This window comes from Carcharhinus amblyrhynchos, chromosome 15, assembly GCF_965287045.1.
Source record: "Carcharhinus amblyrhynchos chromosome 15, sCarAmb.v2.hapA, whole genome shotgun sequence".
Taxonomy (NCBI): domain Eukaryota; kingdom Metazoa; phylum Chordata; class Chondrichthyes; order Carcharhiniformes; family Carcharhinidae; genus Carcharhinus; species Carcharhinus amblyrhynchos.
Window position 1 is genome coordinate 67896625 of NC_137338.1, and position 24343 is coordinate 67920967.

A 24343-nucleotide genomic window follows, 5' to 3' on the forward strand; every position below is an offset into this window, starting at 1 on the left:
TCAGGAATTTTGTTGGGGGTGGGGGGGAGGTTTATTTACAAGATTAGGTTGGAGAAGTTGAGGTTGTTCTCCTTGGTGCAAAGGTATTTGAGAGGAGAATGAATAGAGGTGTACAAGATTGAGTCGGTTAGCTCAGTTATTATTTGTAGGTTATTTATGGTTGTCTTAAATTTTCTTATACACTCATTCTGATAGAAGCACAAAGATTTGAAATGGCTCTTTTTCTCTCTCTAGATCTAGTCAAAAACATAATACGACCAGATGGTGACCTGAAGTTCACTGGTAATGTCACCTGGGTCGGAAAGACTTCCATGGAAGTCAAGATGCACATTTCTCAGGTTAGTACTTTTTAAAAACAGATGTCAGTTGCCCCATTGGAGCTTTTTCTTTCTTAACTTACATATTTATTTTGCAGAGTTGATTTACTTTTCCATTAGCTAATAGATATACATAGAATCATAGAATCCTGACAGTGCAGAAAGAGGCCATCCAACCCATCGAGTCTATACTGACTCGTCAAAAAATCATCCCACTTAGGCTCACCTCTGCACCCTATACCTGTAATCCCATACATTTACCATGACTGTGCCACCTAACCTGTACATGATTGGACACTGCAGGGTAATTTCACATGGTCAATCCACTTAACCTGACATCTTTAGACTGTGGAAGGAAACTGGAGCACAGAGAGGAAACCCGCATGGGGATAATGTGCAAACTCCACACAGGCAGTCACCCAAAGTCAGAATTGAACCTGGATCCCTACCGCTGTGAGGCAGCAATGCTAACCATTGTGTCACCATGCCATCCACTTATTATTATATGATACTAATATCATATCAATGAAGTTGATCAAAGTTGCAAAGAAGTCATTATTCTGGTAAAGGAACATCACCACCTGCAAGTTCCCCAACATTGTGGATTGGCCCACAATTGTGTTTGGCGAATCACTGCAGTGGTTTGCTATTGCCATCTGCAATACGGCTGACCAGGAGACTCGTCCATTCTTAATGCTTGCTATCAGGTATATTTGGAAGGATTTGTAGGCTGAAAATCAATTTCTTGTGCAGCCTTATAAATAACACATTCCTTGGCCATCATAATCTGAAGTGGAACTTGAATCCAGAGATATTACTGAGCCACAAGATATCCCTACAGTTTCCCTACATCATCCCTACATTGGGATGATGTTATCCCAGTTTCTTACCTGTTCATTTGATGGTCGGTGAACAAAACATGTTTCCAACTGTTTCCAAATAAAGCTGATGAAACTGAAGTTTCTTGACCATTCAGTAGCTCATTTTTGTGATTATCAATTTGTGATTGAGCACCCTTGATAATAGTGGGCACTAAGTGGGATTTTAAGTTAGTCTTCTGAATCGTGAAAGTTGTGTTATCATTGGACATGGAGCAGTGATGGTTTATTTCTTGCTGCTTGGATGGATTTTTATCCATCTTGGGGCATCGCTTGACTAAATATTCAACAAAACTGAGCCTGCACACTATTCCAGAACTCAGGATATGAGGAGCATTGATTTTCTCGACCTGATGTGGGGGCAGATTTCCCTCTTTCGCACTTGGATGCAAAGTTTGGCATTGGCGGAACTTGATTGGGAAGTCTCTAAACAAGGATTACACAACAGAAACACAACCTGACTATTTTAGAGTGGGCATTGCCATGGACATGTGGTCTTCCTGGTTGAATTGGTGCTAGAGAGGGCGATCTGTCCCCTAATTCTCTCAAAACACATGTTTTGTTCACCAACCATCAAGTGAACAGATAAGAAACTGCGATGACATCATCCCAACGTATTAGAGATGTAGAGCCAATGCTTGTTGGTTTGCTTGCAATTATGCATCAGTTGAGTCATCACAAAGAACAAAAACAGCCTGGGAAACAGGCCCTTCGGCCCAACGAGCCCGTGCTGCCATTTTAACATTACCAGTCCCCCCTCCACCCATGACCCTTATCTATTGTTTATGGCATTACTTTAGGGAAACTAATTTAGGGACAATTTATTACCTCCAATCAACCTAATAGCACATCTTTGGGGTGTGGGAGGAAACCGGAGCACCCGGAGAAAACCCACGCAAGCACGGGGAGAATGCGCAAACTCCCACAGACACTGGCCCAAATCCATGTGTCTGCAAAGCAAACAGTGATAGTCACTGAGCTGTCGTGTTGCCCAGCATCTGGTCCAGTTTAAGCACACACTAACGACATGAAGCACTAGGCTACTCTCGAACATTCAAGAGCAGCCCTAGTACGACCCATCGCGTGTATGCCCCTCGTTGGACAACAAGGTGGACCGACTTAAAACCTGTGAATTAAAAGAGAAAAACATTAGTATCATACCACATCTTTTTACATTACCAGGGATGTCCCAATGCTAATGAACCTTATTTAAAACAATCTCCTATATCCTCCCATCTCCAACCCACTCATGTGCCTGTCTAAGTTACTCTTAAACAACTCCAGCGTGCCTGCCTCCACCACCTTACTTGGCAGAGCATTCCATACCCCCACTACCCTCTGTGTGAAAAACCTCCCTCTAATATCCGTGTTATACCTCTCTCCCTCACCCAAAGCCCGTGGCCCCTTGTAATGTGTATCTCTAACGTAGGAAATAGCATACCTCTGTTTACTCTATCTATACCCTTCATAATCTTATATACCTCTATTAGATCCCCCCTCAGTCACCGTCTTTCAAGGGAAAGCAGCCCCAAGTTTATAGTATTTTCATTGAAAACTAATAAGCAACCACCCAACAAAATGAATGGCTGAACATACTTCTGAAGGTTCTCATTTACTGGTCTATACAAGTTTCAGCTTGATTGACAGTGAGGACATGGATTTAACTTTGCATTTCCTGCGTGTCACAGAAAATCTTGCCATGAATTAAATTGATTCAGTTGTATGAGATTGTATTTAATGTTTGTTTATTGTTGTTTTCTCTTTCAAGTATCTCAATAACGCCTACAATCCCGTCTTAGATGCGACTTTTGTGATGGTTGCAAGAAATCCTGCAAATAAAGGGTAACCAATCTTGGCATTGTTTTCTCAAAATGCATTTGGAATAAGTTTATTTCATTTAATTCGTGGGCGAGTGTGATACCACTTCTCTATATGTTTGAAGATTACAAAAATATTGCAATAAAATAGAAGACGTTGTGGATAAAATGTTGGAGTTTGAAATATAAGCTTCAGATTCTGATAACTATCCAAAGAATGTTTTACCCATATGTATGAAAAGGTTTTGTCCATCAAATACCATCAGCACGTGATATTCTTTGTATTTTTAATGTTTATTTGGGAGATGGGGTCATCCGAGAAACACATTCTCTAAATGCTGAATATTACTGTTGTTCAGGATGGTCATGGATGTGACTGGCCTGACATTTGGAGGGTCAGCACAAACCTGAGGCCTGTCCAACAATTTTCCTTCCTCCCACCACATCCCCACGTCAAGATAGTTTCCCAAACAGGGGAATGTGTTCTGCCAGAGCCTAGTAAATTGCTTAAACTCAAAGTACTTAGGAAGACAAATGGAATCTTAATGTTTATTGCAAAGAGAATAGAAAATAAAAGCAGGGAAGTTTTACTGGAGCTCTACAGGATATTGGTGAAACCACATCTAGACTACTGTGTACAGTTTTGGTTTCCCTATCGGAAAAAGGATATGATTGAGTTGGGAGCAGTTCAGAGAAATTCAGGTGATTCAACCCTGGGATGAAGGGCTTATCTTAGGAAACAAGGTTGAACAAGTTGAGCCTATACCCATTGGAGTTTAGAAGAATGTGAGGCAATCTTATTGAAACATAATAAGATCAAGATGGGATCTGACAGGGTAGATACTGTAAGGATGCTCCGTCTTGTGGGAGAGACTCAAACTAGGGGATGCTGTTTTAACAATAAGAGGTCAACTATTTAAGAAGGAGATGAGGAGAAACATTTTCCCTGAGTTTTCCTGTTCTATAGGAATTCTATTCAGAAAGTACTGGGAGCTGGGTTATTGAATTGATTTGAGGCTGAGTTTAGACAGATTTTCGGTCGACAGGAGTTATGGGGGGGCACGGCTGCTGCAGACAACAATCAGATCAGCCATGATCTTATTGAATGTCAGAGCAGATTGGAAGGGCTGACTGGCCTATTCCTGCTCTTGAGACCCTAGTTCCAAATCGCAATCAATCAGCCGGCATCAGAAATGGACCATTGGCTCAGATGTAGGCCCTTCCATCAAACTTAAAATGACTTCCTGCTCAGGATGGAAAGCCGCCCCATTATGTTGATTAAAAATGACTGATTTAATAGGAACTGTTGACTGAAATCCAGAAAGAGGACCAACTGGTGAATTTGCAGCAATGGAGGAGAAACTGGTAAAATGTTCTTCTGAGTCTCGTTCAAAAGAATCCCAGTTACCCTCTGTTTAATCCCAACCATGTAATGCCCTATCCTGTTGTATGCAGACCCACCTTCTCTATCAAGCTTTTCAGCTGCGAATTCCTGTTATCTGTAAATTCAGTTACTGTCTGTACACACGCATTTATTGACTGCTCATTCAAATATTTTTTTACAGCTTAGACTCCCTACACCTCTCAACTAATACTGTAACCTTCAACAAACCTAGACTTGTCCACTAAACCTGTATCTTTTTTAGTCCACCAACCCCTTTTTACCCATTGTATTCTTTGTACCCATGTCTAGAACTGCTATTCAGTTTCTTTCCCTTTCGTTACCTCATCCTTCTAATTTCTACAAAATTACGCATCCTATCTGTTTCAGTATGTAGATCAATTTCAGTAGTTAATCTAACTAAATTCTGTCTTTCTAATGTTGTCTGGACCAGTTCATACTAAAATTCGTTTACCCAGATGCTCTCACTCATGAGACAAAGGACAAGAGTCGATTCATGAATATATTTAATGCTGAATGTTCCTTCATCTTTATTATAACACTTTTGTTTCTTGCAACATTCCTTTAACTCAAATAAACGACTCTTTCATAATTTAGCTGCTGTTTCAAGTCCAGCTGTTTTCTCCCCTTACAGATGCTGCCAGATCTGCTGAAATTTTCCAGCATTTTCTCTTTTGGTTTCAGATTCCGGCATCTGCAGTAATTTGCTGCTATCATAATTTATCTGAGACCTTGGTACAACCTGTAAGATTAAACTGGCCAGGCTCACTCTCTATCTTGATCTTGGGTCTTTGCTGAGTTCTGAACTCTGGGTCTTGAGTCTTTGCTGCTTCCATGCTGGCTGCTCGTTGAGTCTCTGCTGCCAACATCAAGTGGCTGGGTGTCTCCTCTTATTCCCCGCTTTGTGCTCTTCTGGAAAGTTCTCTGGCTTCCAACCATGTAACTAAACGCTTTTTAAAAGACAAAATTGGACCCACTTCTACTACTACCTCTGGTAGCTTGTTCCAGACACTCATCTGTGTGAAAAAATTGCCCCTCTGGCCCCTTTTGTATCTCTCCCCTCTTGTCTCAAAATTAAGTTTTCCCATTTTGCAATCACTATTATCCTTGCCTCAGACCCCGGTTGTGGGATCAAGCCCCACTCCAAAGGACTGAGTATATACTCCAAGGTGATAATTCAGTGCAGTATTGAAGTAATGCTGCACTGTCAGAGAAATAATCTGTTGGATGAGGTATTAAGCTAAAAACTCATTTGCCCTTTCAGATGGATACAAACGATTCTGCACACTATTTGAAGTTCAGATGAGTTGTCCCAGAGGCCTGGTTACTATTTCTTCAACTCGTATCATAAAAACAAATATTCTGATCATTTATCACATTGTTCTATGTGAAATCTTGCTATGCACAGAACAGCTGCTCCATTTGCCTGTGGTGCAACAGTAATTATACTTCAAAAGCATTGAATGGATATTGTTGTAGTTTGGGAATGTCAGGACATGGAAAACCAGCACATAATTTATTGCAGGAGTTTCACCTATTTATTGTCACCCATGTTGTCCCAATTCTGGCAACAGCTCTGGAGTCTACATTATTATTCCAATTACAATTATTGTTAATTGTCTTATTTCTCCCTTACAGTGCAGCTGTAATTAACCCACTGAAACCTGAAGGTCCGGAAGAGGAGAATCTCTTTAAACAGGGACACTGTAAGTCATGTTGAGCCTTCACTACCTATTCACTACTATTCAAATGAAAGAAAGAACTTGCATTTAAACAACATAGTTAATACATGTTCTTAAGCAGCCAAAGTGCTTCACAGCTAACGCATTATTTTGAAGTGGTTTTGTAGCTAAATGTGGTGGTTACCTGGCAGGGGTGAAACCATGATCAAGCGGGTGGTTCGCCCAGGACAAGGTTATCCCCTTGCACTCCGGGTGTGCTGATGCCTGCGATGTCCCCAAATGTGGGATACTCGACTGCAAAATTTGCGGAGGTGAAGTTTCCAAAGGGATATACCTCGCCTCATAATCTTAAATTAAGTGTGCATGAAGATAGGAGGAAGCTATTGAATTCGGTAAATTAAAGCAGGATCTGTCACACTCTGTTGTGAACAGTTAACTTTAATTTAGAACTGGTGACATTTTTATTGAAACCATTAACAAACTGAATAAACTCCCCAGTAGAATGCTGTTCCAATTACAAGACCCATTCAGGAATAATGAAATAAATCATTACAGAATACAGTCATTCTCAAATGACATAATACCAGGTGTCTGTTGAAAGTATGAACTTTCTTCTGATGCTTTGGTCTTTGAGTTGGTTTCTCCTTCTGTTTAGATGATGATTTGATGAAGACGTGCATTAAAACTGCAGTATTTCATATTAGAGCCTCGTCTACCCTCTTTCCCCCCCAACAGGTAGCAAGCCTAACCATTGCTTTCCCTTCTCCGGGTTTAAATATTCAGAATTACCTCACAATATTCCTGCAATTTGAGTGGCTTGAGGCTGAAAAAAACACTAATTTGAATTCAATTGGTTGTGTTTCTTTGAGTACTTGCTTTAAAATTATTGGTCCAATTTCAAAAACCTGTTTTGCACTGCTGGAACTCTGGCTGCTGCTTTGGACACAAAGGTTGCAAAGTTGCATCTGCAGCCTGCTTTCTGCAGTTTAAAATCCCAAGCACAAAGACACATGCTTTTTAAAAAGACAATGCTATATGATTTCTTTGGTTTTCTCAGCATTTCTTTTCAATACTTACATCTGTCAAACACCCCAATTTTAACCTTATATTGACAACTTCAGAACAACAGCAATGAAATAAATGACAAGTTAATATTTTTTAGCTTAAAGGCAAAATACTGCAGGTGCTGGAATCTGAAACAGAAAATGCTGGATAATCTCAGCATGTCAGACAGCATCTGTGAAGAGAGAAGAGTCTTTTCTATCTCTGAGGAAGGGTCGTCCAGACTTGGGATGGCACACTGATTAGGACTGCTGCCTCATAGCATCAGAGACCCAGGTTCGATTCCTGACTTAGGTGACTCTGTGGAGTTTGCACATTCTCCCCATGTCTGTGTGGGTTTCCTCCAGGTACTCCGGTTTCCTCCCACAGTCCAAAAATGTGCGGGTTAAGTTGATTGGCCATTCTAAATTGCTCCTTAATATTAGGGAGATGTCAGGGGATTAGCAAGGTAAATGTGTGGGATTACGGTGATAGGGCCTGGGTGGGATTGTCAATGCAGCCTCAGTGGGACGAATAGTCTCCTCTGCACTGTAGGTATTCTCTGAAATATTGGCTCTATTCTCTCTCCACAGTTGCTGCCAAACCTGCTGAGATTTTTCTGACGTTTTCAGTACTTTTTAACTGCGTGGTTCCGGGGGACACTGAAAGAATTTGTTACTTTCCTTCAACTAATGCTGTGAAATCCTACATTCACCCCAGCAAGCCTGGCCTTGCTTCCACACTCATGAAGTGACTGCATTGAAGCGTCAACCTAGATTATGAATTTGCTAAGTGGGGAGAAGGCAATTAGTCTGTAAAACAAAATGAATGTTTTGACTTTTGGTGGAGTTAAAACTTGACAAAATAAACTGTGCAGCTGGAGTTATGCCAAAGCAAGCCCAGTAACCTGTACATGGTTTGCAACCGCATATTTCTATTGTTGCTACAATCACTAGAAGGGCCACAAAGACAGCTAGAAGATTTTTAATTTCTGCAGTCTTGAAATGTCCATTCTTTATCCCAATGCTAGATTAACTGCTAGAGTCAAGAGTTTGTTTAAACAGTTTCTTCTTCTGGTTTGTAACTCCAAGAAAGGCAATGGACAGTCTTGGTGAGAGACAGGTTTCTGCTTGGATCTTTATTGTTAATATTTGTATTGTTGAAACACAAAGGTGTCATGTTGATTGGATTTCATTTCAAGTGAAACTTCTTTAAATTGGTTTTAATAGGTGTTAAGAGTCTTGGGCATGTTTGTACAAGGAATGAGGTGCAGCAAGCAATTAAGAAGGCAGATGACATGTTGGATTTTATTGCAAAGAGACGAGTACAGGAAGAAATTCTTGCTACAATTGCACAGAGCTTTGGTGGCGCTAATCTAGAATGCCATATGTAGTTTTGGTCTCCATATTTAAGGAAGGATACACTTATATTGGAGGCAGTACAGCAAAGATTCACTAAATTGGTCCCTTAGGATAGCATGGTGACACAGTGGTTAGTATTGCTGTCTTACAGATTCGATTCCGGTCTTGGCTGACTGTGTGGAGTTTGCACATTCTCTCCGTGTCTGTGTGAATTTCCTCCAGGTGCTCCCGTTTCCTCCCCAGTTCAAAGATGTATAGGTTAGGTGGATTAGCTATGGTAACTGCATGGAGTTACAGGAATAAAGCAAGGGAGTGGACCTGGTCTTTCGGAGCGTAGTGGAACCTTGATGAGTCGAATGGCCTTCTGCGTAGTAGGGAATTCCATAGTTCTATGAATGGTTCTATGAGTACTTATCTTATGACAAGAGGCTAAGTAAATCAGGTTGATATTCTCTGGCAATTAGAAGAAATGAGAGAATTGAAACATTCAACATTCTGAAGGGGCTTGATAGGGTAACACTGAAAGACTGGTTGGCACAGTTTCAGAATAAGGGACTGATCATTTAGGACTGAGATAAGGAGAAATTTCTTCATTCAGAGGGTTGTGAATCTCTGGAATTCACTACCCTAGAGGGCCGTGGATGCTCCATTGCTGAATACATTTAAGACTGGGACAGACAGAGTCTCAGGGAGTGAGGAATATGGGAAAATGGAGTTGGAGCCCAAGATCAGACGTGATCGTATTGGATGGCTGAACCCAGGGACCCGGGTTCAATTCCATCCTTGGGTGACTATGCAAACTCCACACAGACATTCTCCACGTTGTCTGTTTGGGTTTTCCCTTGTGCTCTGGTTTCCTCCCACAGTTCAATGGAACTGGATTGGCCATTCTGAATTGTCCCTTTATTGTCCTAAGGTTAGGGGGTTTTGCGGGTAAATATGTGGGGTTACGGAGATAGGGCTTGGGATAAAATGCTCTGTCAAAGAGTCAATTCAGACTCAATAGGCTGAATGGCCTCCTGCACTGTGGGGATTCTATGAACAAGTTCATCGGGATGTATGGTCTACCCTTGTGTCCGTATGATCATGCTTTAAATGGAAAATAACAATAGTTTTTATGTTCTATTTGTATAACATAAGAACATAAGAAATAGGAGCAGGAGTAGGCCATCTAGCCCCTCGAGTCTGCCCCGCCATTTAATAAGATCATGGCTGATCTGAAGTGGATCAATTCCACTTACCTGCTTGCTCCCCATAACCCTTAATTCCCTTATTGATCAGAAATCTATCTACCCGTGACTTAAACGTATTCAACGAGGTAGCCTCCACCACTTCAATGGGCAGAGAATTTCAGAGATTCACTATCCTCTGAGAGAAGAAGTTCCTCCTCAACTCTGTTCTAAACTGACCCCCCCTTATTTTGAGGCTGTGCCCTCTAGTTCTGGTTTCCTTTCCAAGTGGAAAGAATCTCTCTACCTCTACCCTGTCTAGCCCCTTCATTATCTTATATGTCTCTATAAGATCACCCCTCAGCCTTCTAAAGTCCAACGAGTACAGGCCCAATCTACTCAACCTCTCCTCATAAGCTAACACCCCCCTCATCTCCGGTACCGACCTGGTGAACCTTCTCTGTACTCCCTCCAAGGCCAATATATTCTTTCGCAAATCAGGGGACCAAAATTGCACACAGTACTCCAGTTGCGGCCTCACCAGTGCCTTGTACGGTTGCAGCAAGACCTCCCTGCTTTTATATTCTATCCCCCTCGCAATAAAGGCCAATATTCCATTCGCCTTCTTGATCACCTGCTGCACCTGCAAACTGAGTTTTTGCAATTCATGCACAAGGACCCCCAGGTCCCTCTGCACAGTAGCATGTTGTAATTTTTCACCATTTAAATAATATTCCATTTTACTATTATTTATTCCAAAGTGGATAACCTCACGTTTGCCAACGTTATACTCCATCTGCCAGATCCTCGCCCACTCACTCAGCCAATCCAAATCTCTCTGCAAACTTTCCATGTCCTCCACGCAATTCGCTTTCCCACTCACCTTCGTGTCATCAGCAAACTTTGTTACCCTACACTCGGTCCCCTCCTCCAGATCGTCTATGTATATGGTAAACAGTTGAGGCCCCAGCACCGATCCCTGCGGCACGCCACTAGTCACCAACTGCCAACCAGAAAAGTACCCATTTATTCCAATTCTCTGCTTCCTGTTAGATAACCAATCCTCAATCCACACTAACACTTTACCCCCAGCTCCGAGTACCCTAATCTTCTACAGCAACCTTTTATGAGGCACCTTATCAACACCTTCTGGAAATCCAAAAACACCACATCCACCGGTTCCCCTCTGTCTATCGCACTAGTTACATCTTCATAAAAATCCAGTAAATTTGTCAAATACAACTTCCCCTTCATGAATCCATGCTGCTTGATTGAACCATTCCTTTCCAGGTGTCCTGCTATTTCTTCTTTAATGATAGATTCCAACATTTTCCCACCTATGGACGTTAAGCTAACCGGCCTGTAGTGACCCACCTTTTGTCTACTTCCTTTTTTTAAACAGCAGTATAACAGTAGCTGTTTTCCAATCAGCCGGCACTTGCTCTGAGTCCAGCGAATTTTGATAAATAACTACTAATGCATCTGCTATTACTTCTGCCCTTTCCTTCAGTACCCTGGGATGCATTCCATCCGGTCCCAGGGACTTGTCTATCTTTAGTCCCATTAGCCTACCAAGCACTACCTCTTTAGTAACAGTAATTGTATTAAGGACCTCACCTCCTACCTACCCTCGATCATTAATATCTGGTAAACTATTCGTGTCCTCCACCGTGAAGGCCGACACAAAAAACTTATTTAAAGTCTCAACCATTTCCTTGTTTCCCACTATTAAATCCCCCCAACTCATCCTCCATGGGACCAACATTCACTCTAGCCACTCTCTTCCTTTTTATATATTTGTAAAAACTTCTACTATCATTTTTTATATTTTGAGCTAGTTTAGTTTCATAATCTAGCTTTCCTTTCTTTATTGCTTTCTTCATCCTATCTGCCCTCATCCTATTGTACTCCCCTCTGTTCAAGCAGAGGACACTGGTTTGGGACCCTTCTTTCTCACTCTCTATCTGTATCAGAAATTCAACCATATTGCGTTCACTCATCCCAAGAGATCCCTCACAAGACGATCCTTAATTCTATCTGTCTCGTTACCAGATCTAAGATAACTCGTTCCCTCGTAGGTTCTGTAACATATTGTTCAAGGAAACTATCCTGACAGCATTCTAAGAACTCTTCCTCAAGCCCACCGCGTCCGACTTGTGTCAACCAGTCAATATGCAGGTTAAAATCCCCCGTGATTATTGCCGTTCCGTTTTTGCACGCATCCATTATTTACTTGTTAATAGCCCTCCCCACCTCAAAGTTATTATTTGGGGGCCTGTAGACTACACCCACCAGTGATTTCATTCCCTTACTATTCCTTATCCCCACCCACAACAATTCCACGTTTTGCTCCTTAGAGCCTATATCGACTCTACTGCCCTGATATTATCCTTTATTAACAGAGCTACCCCACCTCCTCTTTCTTCCTGTCTATCCTTCTTCTATTTATCGTAAAAAATAGAGTTTGAAGTTAATTTTGTTATTACAATTTTTTAAAACCAATCCTTTATTAATGGTTTAACATGTTTTGTTTGGTTTTGGGTTTGATCTGAGCTTGGCAAAGTAAACTTGTATATTTCCTGTTTCTCACTAATTTGGAGTGTTTTCCTTTGTTCGTTGCCTGGAATGAATGCTTTCTGTTATCACATTAAGTTATTTACCACTAACCCAGTGTTTTCATCATGGTGGAGACATTTGCTCCCTCACCTTTCATTATCTGGAACCGATTTATTTTCAGTTTGTTTATGCGATAACAATCAGTGTTTATATTCTCACCTTCTTGAAGTCGATACTAGACTCATCAAAATCCAATTTTCTTGTTAAAATTCTAGTGAACAAAATAAAACGCACTAAGCTGAAAGAGACCTCGCTATTGAGAACAGCGCCAAATGAAGAAGAGAGAAAAATTATACACAACATGTTCCTTGAGACTCTGGATATGCAGTAAGTGGAGTTTATAAAGACGCAAAATGTTAAGCTGTTCTACCTGTCCGCCTAGTTTCACAACCATACAATATTTTGTATGCCCTGCCACACCCTTCAGTTTTTTCAATGTTTCTTGGTGGTGTAGTGGTTAGCACTGCTGCCTCACAGTGTCAGGGACCTAGGTTCGATTCATGGCTTGGGTCACTGTCTGTGTGGAGTTTGTAAGTTCTCCCCGTGTTGCGTAGATTTCTTCCAGGTGCTCTAGTTTCCTCCCATAGACCAAAGATGTGCAGGTTAGGTGGATTAGTTATGCTAAATTGTGAACAAAGAACAATACAGCACAGGAATAGGCCCTTCAGTCCTCCAAGCCTGCACTGATCATGTGTTCCTAACTAGGCCATCCGTTTGTATCCCTGTCTGTTCATGTGGTTATCTAAATAAGTCTTAAATGACCCTAGCGTGTCTGTCTCAACTACCTTACTTGATGTTGCATTCCAGGCCCCCACCACCCTCTGCGTAAAATACGTCCCCTGCATATCCGTATTGAACTTGCACCCCCCCCCCACCTTACCTTGAACTTGTGACCCTGTGTATTTATCATTTCTGAACTGGGAAAAAACTTCCAACTGTTCACCCTATCTATGCCCTTCATCATTTTATAAACTTCTATTACGTCGCCCTTCAACCTCCTCTTTCCAGGGAGAACAATCCTAGTTTACTCAATTTCACCTCATAGCTAATACACCCCATACCAGGCAACATCCTGGTAAATCTTTTCTGCATTCTCTCCAAAGCCTCCACGTCCTTCCGGTAGTGTGGCGACCAGAACGGGACGCAGTATTCTAGATGTGGCCAAACCAATGTTCTATATAAGGCCTACATCACATGCCAACTTTTGTACTCTATGCCCCATCCAAATAAAGGCAAGCATGCCATATGCCTTCTTCACCACCTTTTCCACCTGTGCTGCCACCTTTAAGGATCTGTGGCCTTGCACATCCAGATCCCTCTATGTGTCTGTACTCCTGATGGTTCTGCCATTTATTGTATAGCTCCCTCCTGCATTAGATCTACCAAAATGCATCACTTCGCATTTATCTGGATTAAGTTCCATCTGCCATTTTTCTGCCCAATTTTCCAGCCTATCTATATCCTGCTGTATTCTCTGACAATGTTCATCACTATCTGCAACTCCAGCAATCTTTGGTTGTCCGCAAACTTACTGATCAGACCAGCTATATCTTCTTCCAAATCATTTATACGTATATACATAAGCAATAGAGGTCCCAGTACAGAGCCCTGCAGAATACCACTAGTCACTGACCTCCAATCAGAAAAAGACCCCTCCACTGTGACCCCCTGTCTCCTATGGCCAAGCCAGTTCTGTAGCCATCTAGCTAGTTCACCTTTGATCCCGTGAGATTTAATCTTTTGCACCAGTCTGCCATGAGGGACCTTGTCAAATGATTTACTAAAATCCATGTGCCTTAGTGTCTAGGCAACCTAGTGACAAGGCACCCTGTTTTTGTTTTAATTTAGCCCAATCCATTTAAAGCAGGCCCAGCTAGCAGGAACCTATAAAGTTTGAATGTGATGACGTTGACAACATCAGACCAATCCTACTGCAGGAAAATTAATAGGTTGTCTCAGGTATAAAAGAGAGTGGGGGAAACAAGAGAGCAACAAAAGAATTGCTACCTCTCAAGCCTGGAGAGGGAGAGAGCAGATATCTCGTAAGAGAATGCACCATTTAACTAGCAAAAGATACCAAATCAACAAGAACTCAGAGACAGAGTAATCAACACAGGAACTACGAAAGATTCCGAAAGCCACAAGCCCAGTTGTATTTTTGAGAGTGATTGAATTCTATTATTATATTATTTTTTGATTAAATAATGAGTATTGTATTTATTTGAACAGCATTCCATGAGAATCTTTTTTTTTTGGTATGTTACTTGTTCCATTCATTTGTTAAAGTGTTCATTTTAAAGTGAGTGTCAGGTATTTCTGTTAATTAACCACTAAACGTTACTGAAGGATGGTTCATACCTTCGCACACACTTCTAACAGATTACAAGGCAAAGTATTCCTCTTTGGCGAAATCAACGTTATTTCTCAAAAAGGGGATCAACATCCGTATCACAACACTTTGAATAAGTTTCTGGTGGATGAAAGATGGGATGCCAGTCGGAAAGTGTTGGCATGGCAGCATCTGGTGGGAGCATTGTGGATGGTGGTTTGAGCAGTGAATGGCTAAAACAGGAGCTAAGATGGGTAATGTGGGAATAAATCTGACTTTGAGATGTCAATTTGACCTTTAAATTGCCTCAGAGTCAAATACGACTCTGAGGTTGCAAACAATTTGGTTCCGTCTGAAGCAGTGTTCAGGGTGGAGGATGGGATTGGTTGCTAGGCAGTTGAGTTTGTGGTGGGGCCTGAAGGCAATGGATTCAGCCTTGAAGTAGGGAAAAGGTGAATGTATTTTGTACCTGAAGGGAAAAGGTTAATGGATTTTATATCTAGAATGTATCACAAACATAACCCTTCCTCATGGCTGATCTCCTTTAGTTTATACTGTTCCTGGCTGTAATATAAGTTATTTGTTCATGTCTTACGTGCTTCAACACTCATTTGTATAAAGACAGAGAGTTTAATGTGACTGTTATTTTGTAGACGTTGCAAATCTTTACCTATTTGTGTTAGTTAGACATCGTTACACAGATGGTAGTTTACGATACCGGCTTTTGACAGCTGCTGATGGCAGATCACTATACCAGCTTTAAACAGGAAGAGTCCTGCTGGAACAGCAGCAATTGCACAAGTAACTTCAAAGACAGGGATGCTGATACTGCTGCAGAAACGGTTTTGAATCGTGACCGTGTGTCATGAGTGCAGCTGCCAGTTGGACTGTGAATCGTGATTAAATCTGGGGCTGCATCACGCCCAAGGAAGGAAGACCCGGAGTTCTGGCCGGAATGGGAAACTTGTGTCGTGATTGATGCTAAGACTCATGATGTATAAATGGCCGCTTGTGTTTGTGTTCTGTGAGAAGTCTGTAGTCCTACTTCTCCCAATATTCTGGAATAGACGCCAGAGTTTTGAAATAAAAACCATTGCATTTTGACTCAGTGACAGTCTGAGGTATCATTTTACTACAACAGTCTTGTGTGGGGTTGGAGCAATCTGGGCTCCTCCTGAACCAGATCTTGGGCAAGGCTCTTAAATTTTGAAGGCACACAGGCAATGGAGGAATGGAGAGACATAATGAGGATAGAGCCAGGTGTCGATAGCACAAGTGTGGTCGTGAGATGTTTTTGAATGATGTTGCCAAAGGGGCAACATATGCATAATAATAATTTAGGTCCTTGGGGAGTTTGCAGAGGTGATGGATTAGGAAGAGAATCCGTTGACAGGAATTCTGTGGTTACATTCTGGATGGATAACCATGGTACTATTTGAGGGTACTCAGCTGGATATTGGGGAATGTTGGTGTGGCCAGTCATGCTAAGGCCTGGAGACAAGTCAAGAAGGACTAGAGGTGATGTCGTTTGTGACTTTGATTCGGTCAATCTCAATCCTGGAGAAGGGGCAGAAACCCAGTTTGAAATGTTTAATCATGAAGTTGTAGAAAAGATTAGTTTATTTATTAGTGTCACAAGTAGTCTTATATTAAAAATGCAATGAAGTTACTGTGAAAATCCCCAAGACACCACACTCCAGCACCTGTTGGGTACACTGAGGGGGAATTTAGCACGGTCAATACACCTAACCAGCACATCTTTTGGACTGAGAGAGGAACTGGAGCATCTGAAAACTCCTCCTCCACCTTAAAAATCCAGTTCAGAATCAATGTTTTCACATCTGTTTTGTTAGCCTTCCTAAGCTTGCCTTCCCATGGCTCACATTGCTTTTATCCATTTATTTTTGCTCTCCGAATGTAAAATGTTGGCATACGTTTTCTACCTAAAGGAAAAGTGTAAATGAGAGTCAATGTAATGGAAGAATGGGGGTGATTTGCATTATAATAAAACTAGTTAAAGCTTAAGCTTGGGATAGCTGGATGTAAAAATCTGAACAGAAAATTATTCTTCTTATTTAAGATATCTGATTTATGTACAATGGTGTTCTTAGTGTAGTGAAGTTGGAATTTGATGTTGGTAAAGATGTAAAAAATTGTAAAAATGCTAGAGGGAAAAAAAATTGCGGTGTCCCTTTAAAAGATGGTGTTTTTATACATACCAAGTCCAAGCTGAAACATTTGTATCAAAAAGTCAAGCAGTAGTCTTGACAAAACAACCTTTCCCAATCCATTTAAAGCAGGGTCAGCTACCAGGAACCTATAAAATGTGAATGTGATGATGTTGACAACATCAGACCAGTCCTATTGTAGGAAAATTAATAGGTTGTCACAGGTATAAAAGAGAGTGCGGTGGGGGGGAAGGAAACAAGAGAGCAAAAGAAGAATTGCCACCTCTCAGGCTTCCAGAGGGAGAGGGCAGCTCTCAACTCTGCCAACTTCAGGTATCTCTTAAGAGAATGCACCATCTAATTAGCAAAACGTACTAGGCAGACACGGAGAGAACATGCAGACTCCGCATAAATAATGACCCAAGCCGGGAATTGAACCCAGGCATTGCAAGGCAACAGTGCTAACCACTGTGCCGTAGGAATGGATTTGGGAGGATTTGATTTGATTTATTGTTGCCACATGTATTGGTATACCATGAAAAGTATTGATTCTTGTGCACGATACAGCCAAAACATGCCATTCATAGAGAAGAAAAGAGGAGAGTGCAGAATGTAGTGTTACAGTCATAACTAGGGTGTAGCGAAAGATCAACTTATTGTGAGATAGATCCATTCAAAAGTCAGGGAAGAAGCTGTTCTCGAGTCGGTTGGTAATGGTCCTCAGACTTTTGTATTTTTTTTGCAACAGAAGAAGGTGGAGGAGTGTATGTCTGGGTGCATGGGGCCCTTGATTATGCTGGCTGCTTTTCCGAGGCAGCAGGTAGTGTAGACTGTGTCAGTAGGTGGGAGGCTGGTTTGAGTGATGGACTGGGCTTTGTTCACGATCCTTTACAGTTTCTTGCGGTCTTGGTCAGAGCAGGAGCCATACCAAGCTGTGATACAACCAGAAAGAATGGTTTTTATGGTGCACCTGTAGAAGTTGGTGAGAGCCATTGAGGACATGCCAAATTTCCTTAATCTTCTAAGGAAGAAGAGGTGTTGGTGGGCTTTCTTAACTGTAGTGTTGGCATGGGTGAACCAGGATAAGTTGTTGGCGATCGGGACACCTAAAAACTTAAAGCTCTCAACCATTTCTACTTTGTCTCCATTGATGTAGACAGGGGCACTTCCTCCACTAGGTTTCCTGAAGTCGATGACTATCTCCTTAGTTGTGTTGACATTGAGGGAGAGATTATTGTCGTTGCACCAGTTCACCAGATTCGCTATCGCTTTCCTGTACTCCATCTTGTCATTGTTTGAGGTCCTGACCCACTATGGTGGTATCACCAGCAAACTTGAAAATCGAATTGGAGGGGAATTTGGCCACACAGTCATAGGTGTGTATGGAGTATAGTAAGGGGCTGAGGACACAACCTTGGCACTGGTGTCGAGGATGGTCGTGGAGGAGGTGTTATTGCTGATCCTTACTGATTGCAGTCTGTGAGTTAGGAAATTCAGGATCCAGTTGCAGAAGGAGGAGATAACGTGCGCAGGAACTAAGGAAAAAATTCAGTCTGACCTACTTGTTGGATGACTTTTCCAGAATCATTCTGACTTTCTCTCTGTTAGTCCCCATAGCCTGTAACATCCTATGGTTTTGGCTGAACATACCCCTGAGCTCTTCCTGTTCCATTCCCAAACTTTCTCCTCTCTAATACTTCTGTATCCATCTTGAACTTTGGAGAACTGGACACAATATTCCAGTTGAGGCCAAACCAGTGTTTTATTATCATTTATTATAAGTTTACCATAATGACATCATTGTAGAGTGTGCAGAAAAGATTCACAAGAATAGTTCCAGGGATGAAGTACTTTAGTTACATAGAAAGACTGGAAAAGCTGGGACTGTTTTTCTTGGAAAAGGGGAGGTTGAGAAGAGATTTGATAAGTGTTCAAAATCATCCAGATGGGAGTAGATTGAGATAAACCAATGGGAATTGGTAGGTGTATCAAGAAACAGAGGACACAGATTGAGGTTATTGGCAACACAAGCAATAGTGACATGAGGAAACATTTTCACACAGCGAGTGGTTAGGATCTGGAGTATGCTGCCTGTGAATGGTGAAGGCAGGTTCAATACAGTCTTTCAAAAGAGAATTGGCTGATTATCTGAAGAGGGAACAGTTGTAGGCCTATGGGGAAAGGGACTAGGAAAGTTCCACTTACAGAGCAACTGGCAGAAATGCCTGAAAAATGATTCCTATGTTGTAAGCATTCTGAGATTCTGTTCCTTGCTTTTGTACCCTAAGCACCTATTTCTAAAGTACATGATCCCATATGCTTTACTAACTATGTTCGCAAGCTAGTTTCCTTCTATACCTTGTTTACAATTGTACTTTTATTTTGTATTATCTCTCCTCATTCTTTCTACAAAATGAATCACTTGGTTCAGGAAATTGACCAGAAATATTCATGTTTCTACGTCCACAGATACGCCTTGATATGCTAAGAATTTCCAGCATTTTCTGCATTTGTCTTAGATTTCTGGCATCTGCTGCATTTTGCACAGGTCCATGTACTGAACCTTGGGGAACTGCACCCTAATCCTCCCTTCAGTCCTGGGGAACTCCACTGTAATCCTCCCTTAACAATCATTCACACAACTCTGCTTTCTATCCCCTAGCCATCCCGTACTGGCCCTTCTTTTCCATGAGCTTCAGTTTTACCTAATTAGTGGTACAGTACTTTATTAAATGCCTCTTGAAAGTCTGTACACATAATAGGTCAGGAAATAATAATACACATAAAATATACAGGAAAAAGGATTATGCAGGGATTTGGATTACAGAGAAATATGCAGTCATTAATAGCTACAGATTGTTAACTGCTAATGAGCACGAATTGAGTCTATATTCATCAGTTGTGCTGTTCATGACATTTATGAGTGCAAGTATAAAGAGTAATTTTAAAAAAAATCCAAGTGTCAGGTATAATATTTTGTTTAGAAGTACAAGCTTCTGCCTGGCCTTGTTTTGATATATTATGTTACATATTACAGAGAAGGACGTGCTGGAAGTCTTGAAGCGCATCAAGGTAGATAAATCCCTGGGACTTGATGAGGTGTATCCCAGGACGTTGTGGGAGATTAAGGAGGAAATTGCGGGTCCCCTAGCTGAGATCTTTGCTTCATCGATAGTCACGGATGGGGTGCCTGAAACTGGAGATGGCAAATATTGTGCCTTTGTTTAAAAAGGGCTGAAGGAAAAAGCCTGAGAACTACAGGCCAGTGAGCCTCACATCCTGTGGTGGGTAAATTGTTGGAAGGTATTTTGAGAGACCATATCTACAGGCATTTAGAGATGCAAGAACCGATTAGGAACAGCATGGCTTTGTGAGTGAAAAATCATGTTTCACACAATTGATAGAGTTTTTTCAAGGGGTAACCAAGAAGGTAGATGAGGGCAGTGCAGTTGATGTTGTCTACATGGACTTTAGCAAGACCTTTGAAAAGTACTGCGTGGTAGGTTGTTGCATAAAGTTAAATCTCACGGGATCCAGGGTGAGGTATCTAAATGGATACAAAATTGGCTTCTTGACGGAAGCCAGAGGGTGGTTGTATAGAGTTGTTTTTCAAACTGGAGACCTGTGACCAGCGGTGTGCCTCAGGGATCAGTGCTGCGCCCACTGTTACTTGTCATTATGTTAATTATTTGATGAGAATATAGGGGGCATGGTTAGTAAGTTTGTAGATGACACCAAGATTGGTGGCATAGTGGACAGTGAAGAAAGTTATCTCCAATTGCAATGAGATCTTGATCAGTTGGGCTAGTGGGCTGACTAATGGCAGATGGAGTTTAATTTAGAGAAATCCAAGGTGATGCATTTTGGTAGATTGAACCAGGGCAGGACTTACTCGAGTTAATGATAGGGCGCTGGGGAGAGTTACAGAACAAAGAGATCTAGGGATACATGTGCTTGAAAATGGAGTCAGAGGGGGACAGAGTGGTGAAGAAGGCATTCGGCATGCTTGGTTTCATCGGTCAGAACATTGAATACGGGAGTTGGGACGTCTTGTTGACATTATGCAAGACATTGGTAAGGCCACATTTGGAATACTGTGTGCAATTCTGGTCACCTTATTATAGAATTAAACTAGAAAGAGTGTAGAAAAGATTTACTAGGATATTACTGGGACATGATGGATTGAGTTATAAGGAGAGACTGAATAGACTGAGTCTTTTTTCTCTGGAGCGTAGGAGGCTGAGGAGTGACCTTATAGAGGTCTATAAAATAATGAGGGGCGTAGACAAGATAGATCGTCAATATCTTTTCCCAAAGGTAGGGGAGTCTAAAACTAGAGGCCGTAGGTTTAAGGTGAGAGAATGGAGATACAAAGTGTCCAGAGGGGCAATTTTTTAACACAGAGGGTGGTGAGTGTCTGAAACAAGCACGATGGGTATATAGAGGGATATAGGCCAAATGTGGGCAACTGGGATTAGTTTAGGGGTTTAAATGAAAGGGTGGCATGGACGTGTTGGGCCGAAGAACCTGTTTCCATGCTGTAAACCTCTATGGCTCTATGTAAATCCTAGATGTTTACAGTAACCTGCAACTGGCCAGATAACAGAATGGAGCCTGGGACACCCTGTGGTTGATCTCCAGTGTCTCAAGTCCAAGTTGCATCCACAGGTCACGAGAGTACATCCCCCAACATCTTCATTTCTGGTCTCTGGAAGTAGAGCACCATGTGAAAAGTGCTGGAAACTGGTTCTGTATTTCAGACAGTAAGCGTCATCTCTCTAATTTTTTATGATTTCTCTGTTTAACACATTCTCCATTATACTTCTATAAACATGGTAACCTCAGATAACTAATTTAAATTTGTTCACTCCTAAAGTCACGTGATACAATTATCCAAAGATCTATTGATGGAAGAAATGTTTTAAACAGCAATATTGTACCCTGTATATTAGTTAACCCACAATACTTTCTGGTTACGTTGAGTTATAGAACCATGGAATCCCTACAGTGCAGAAGGAGGCTGTTTGGCCATCGAGTCTGAACTGACCACAATCCCCCCAGGCCCAATTCCCTTATCCACATGTATTTATCCTGTTAATCCCCCTGACACTATGGGCAATTTGATTTTGGACTTATATTAGGAGTTATCCTAATATGAGTTATGCTTCCAACATGAAAATGAAGTCAACTTGTATTCGAGTCCTGGCATGGATTTGACCTCTGGACTGTCTGACTCACGAGAGGCCAGTTGCTGAGCCAAGGCTGATACCAGTTCTGGGGTGAATTCGCCAGTGATTTCTTTTTTGTTAATTTTGAATCAGACAAGCATCCATAAGACTTGGCTACCATTACTGTGCTGAATTTTGAGTGGCACTGACTTTGGAAACGTTGTAAACTGTTGTGGAGATGGGCGACTAAAAGTAGCAAGAAATAGCAATACGCTTAGCTCATCACCAACTAACCACTAACTGACATTTTTAGGACAGTAAGCTTCCACAGTCGGATCTTACCTGAGAATTCAGTGTGGATGGAGAAAACAAAGCTTAAAAGTCTGGAAATATGTCATCCACAGGTACGTGACGATTATTAGCATTCAGTGCAACCCTTCAGACTGGGTTTGGGTCTGTGAAGATCAGGCAGACTTGTCGCAAGAGGCTGAGCAAATCTGACTGACGTATTTTTAGGACAGATGCAAGAGTACCAAATTTCAAAGAGAGCAACAATATATACTGCATGAGAAAAGAGTGTTGATTGGCTTGACTTCAGCTACTCGCTTGACACGGGTTCCCAGAAACTCCATTTTTAAACCAGATATTTGGCAGTGAACTACTCGAGGTGATGGTATTGTTGATTAGTTGGCAAGTGGACTCTGGTGGAAGTGTTGCTTTGGGGGCTGCAGATTTCTTTCCCTAAAGGACATTTATGAATATTATGGAATATTAAGCAGAGAATGAAAACCTAAATGGTGATAATTACTCACACTACTCTTAACTGCACGCTTAACAGAGCCACTTCACAAATCCACAGATAATTCATCCGAGTTATATTTCCAAGTTTGGTATTGTTGGTTGGTCAGATCAGGACCAATTCTTAAGCATCTGTTCTAATAACCCATTTTGTAAACCCCTCTTTCACTCTAACTACATGAGAACACTCAAGGTTCCACACTACCTTGTTCAATTAACTACCATTCCTCCAAGTTTAACAGAAATCATTTGATCATGGGTTTACCTTGACTGAGCTGTCACTCAAGTCATTCAGAGGCCCATGTTTGGGTTATCAACAGACCGTATTCATTATCCGTATTCTCAGAGCTAACTGTCCTATTGTAACTTCTCAAATGGCTGGCATCATTAACTTGTAAATTATTATGTTGCTATGTCACTGCAGACTGTTGCAGCCACCTAACAAAGAAAGTAAGTTTGTTCTTATCTCTAAACTCTTTTAACAACTAATTAAGAAACATTTTAAAATGCCCTTGTGGGATGTGGGTGTCACCGCAAAGCTGGGGTTTAGTGTCTATCCCTAATTGAACTTGAGAAGGTGATGGTGAGCTGCATTCTTGAACCACTGCAGTCCATATGGCGTAGGTACATCCACACTGCGATTAGGGAGGACGTTCTAGGATTTTGACTCAGTGACAGTGAAGGAACAGCGATATATTTCCAAGTCAGGATGGGGTGTGACTTGGAGGGGTACCTCCAGATGGTGAAGTTTCTGTTGCCCTTGTCAAGGCAGGGCTTGTGGTTTTGTCAAGATCTGATAGCACTTTCCAAGTTGCAGCAGTGGATCTTATAATGCTGTCTGTTGCAGTTTCCATGGAAACATCACAGCCAATCAGACCTGATGAGCCAACCGCTCTGCACCCTTTTCTCATGCAGTATAAATTATTGTTCATTTGAAATTTGGTATTCTTGCATCTGTCCTGATGAGTGCAAGCTTTGACAATATGCCTATTTTATTCAGCAAAGAATGAACTCTTTCCTTGCAATTTCTTTTCCTGTCTCTGTATTTTGCTCTTCATTTCTCTTCTGTAAACAATGATATGTGTTCACTCAAATTTAGGGTGTGCTGGCAACCCACTGATATTTCACATTTATGTGTATTTATGAGAACCACCACTAAATCAAACCTTTTGCCAGTTATCCAAGCGGTGGTAAATGGCTAACACTGCTGCCTCAGCGCTAGAGACCCGGGTTCAATTCCGGCCTCAGGTAACTGTCTGCATGGAGTTTGCATGTTCTCCCCATGTCAGCATGGGTTTTCTCCGAGTGCTCTGATTTCTCCCCACACTCCAAACATGTGTGGGTTAGGTGGATTGGCCATGGTAAATTGGCCCTCAGTGTCAGGGAGATTAGCAGGGTAAATATGTGGGGGTTACAGGAATAGGGCCTGGGTGGCAAACTCCATACAGGCAGTGACCTAAGCTGGAAATCGAACCAGGCTCCCTGGTGCTGTGAAGCAGCAGTGCTAACCACTGTGCTGTCCTAGTGAAAAACATAAAGTTCCTAAATTTTTAAATGAATTAATGTCCTCCTTTTTCTGCTTTTTGATCTCATTTTT

General features: G+C 41.6%; 1 protein-coding gene and 1 non-coding gene across 3 annotated transcripts in view; both read left to right on the forward strand.

Moving 5' to 3' along the window:
- The window catches only part of LOC145353397 (acyl-coenzyme A thioesterase 9, mitochondrial-like), a 78784-nt gene that overhangs the window by 33988 nt on the left and 20453 nt on the right, over window positions 1-24343 (forward strand). For both annotated transcript variants that reach the window (XM_080204132.1, XM_080204134.1), the window contains exons 8-12: window positions 235-338; window positions 2964-3037; window positions 6053-6120; window positions 12499-12610; window positions 22262-22352. In XM_080204132.1, coding sequence (XP_080060258.1) covers window positions 235-338; window positions 2964-3037; window positions 6053-6120; window positions 12499-12610; window positions 22262-22352 — 449 coding nt within the window. The remainder of the gene's footprint in view (window positions 1-234; window positions 339-2963; window positions 3038-6052; window positions 6121-12498; window positions 12611-22261; window positions 22353-24343) is intronic.
- Window positions 6273-6434, forward strand: LOC145353563 (U1 spliceosomal RNA). Its single transcript, XR_013888734.1, has one exon. It is a non-coding gene; the product is annotated as a U1 spliceosomal RNA (small nuclear RNA).